This window comes from Apaloderma vittatum, unplaced genomic scaffold (assembly GCF_000703405.1).
Source record: "Apaloderma vittatum isolate BGI_N311 unplaced genomic scaffold, ASM70340v1 scaffold26381, whole genome shotgun sequence".
Taxonomy (NCBI): domain Eukaryota; kingdom Metazoa; phylum Chordata; class Aves; order Trogoniformes; family Trogonidae; genus Apaloderma; species Apaloderma vittatum.
Window position 1 is genome coordinate 1 of NW_009698886.1, and position 989 is coordinate 989.

The 989-nt window shown below is 59.4% G+C and overlaps 1 protein-coding gene across 1 annotated transcript in view; it reads right to left on the minus strand.

Moving 5' to 3' along the window:
* Positions 1 to 885: 885 nt before the first annotated feature.
* Positions 886 to 989, minus strand: part of ACVR1B (activin A receptor, type IB) — a 4744-nt gene continuing 4640 nt past the window's right edge. The window contains exon 8 of the mRNA XM_009878192.1: positions 886 to 989. Within this exon, the coding sequence (XP_009876494.1) occupies positions 886 to 989 (104 nt within the window).

Sequence of the window (989 nt, forward strand, 5' to 3'; positions counted from 1 at the left end):
GGCGAGGCCGCGGCACCCACCAGAGAGAGCGAAGGGTCTGGTTTTCGGAAGCAGCCTGTCCAAGCTAGACAACGCTCACGACTCGACAAGGAGAGCACCAGCACAGCTCAAGGAAAAGGACACTCGAGAGTTTTCCGTTGGTTTGTTGGCGCATGCACGGGAAGCAGGGAGAGGAGAGGAGCCGCCCCGCGGGGCGCGCGGCGACGGGAGGAGATGAGCAGGCACGGGGAGGGGGGACCCGCGCGCCTGGCGCATGCAGACACCACTGCGCACACCGACGGCCACTCACAGCGCTGCTTGCTCGACTCAGAAGTTTTCAAGCTTAAGAAATAAAAAAGAAAGGGAGGGGGAACGGGGTTTCGTGAAGCTGATGAAACTGTTCAGGCTCAGCCTCTCAGAAGGGAGCACCATTTGTTTTGCCAACGCTTTTCTGTTGGTTTTCTGCATGAAACGTGCCAGTCCCCGGAGAAAACTCCTCAGAGCACGGCAAAAACACCCTTCCCTTTCCCTTCCCACTCCCGGCACCCCGGTCTCAAACAGGGCCCAGGGGCGCCCTGTGCGCACGCGCTGAACTTTACGGGGGTTTCCGTTCAGGAGACGACGAGTTACAATCACGGCTGAGACGCCTCAGGTCAAGTCCCTCTCTCTCAAGTCTTCGCGCTGTCAGGAGGTGATCGTCAAAAGGTTTCTGATTGTTTCACACCCAAGCAGGGGAGCGAGCGATGGAGATCGGCTCCGTCGCCCCCCCCGAGCAGCCTGTAGGTCACGCTGCCGGGTTGGTAGCAGTAGATTGGGCAGAAACACGAGGTAGGCCTCCGTCACACGTCTAACTCTAGCACGGCAGCTTTTTGTGCAGTTTCCTCCTGCTGGGGGGGTGCCCAGGGCCTAGATTTTCACATCTTCCTGGACACTGAGCTGCGAGAGGGTTTTCTTAATGCGGAGGGCGGTGAGGCGAGCCGCTCCGTTGGCGTACCAGCACTCTCGCATCA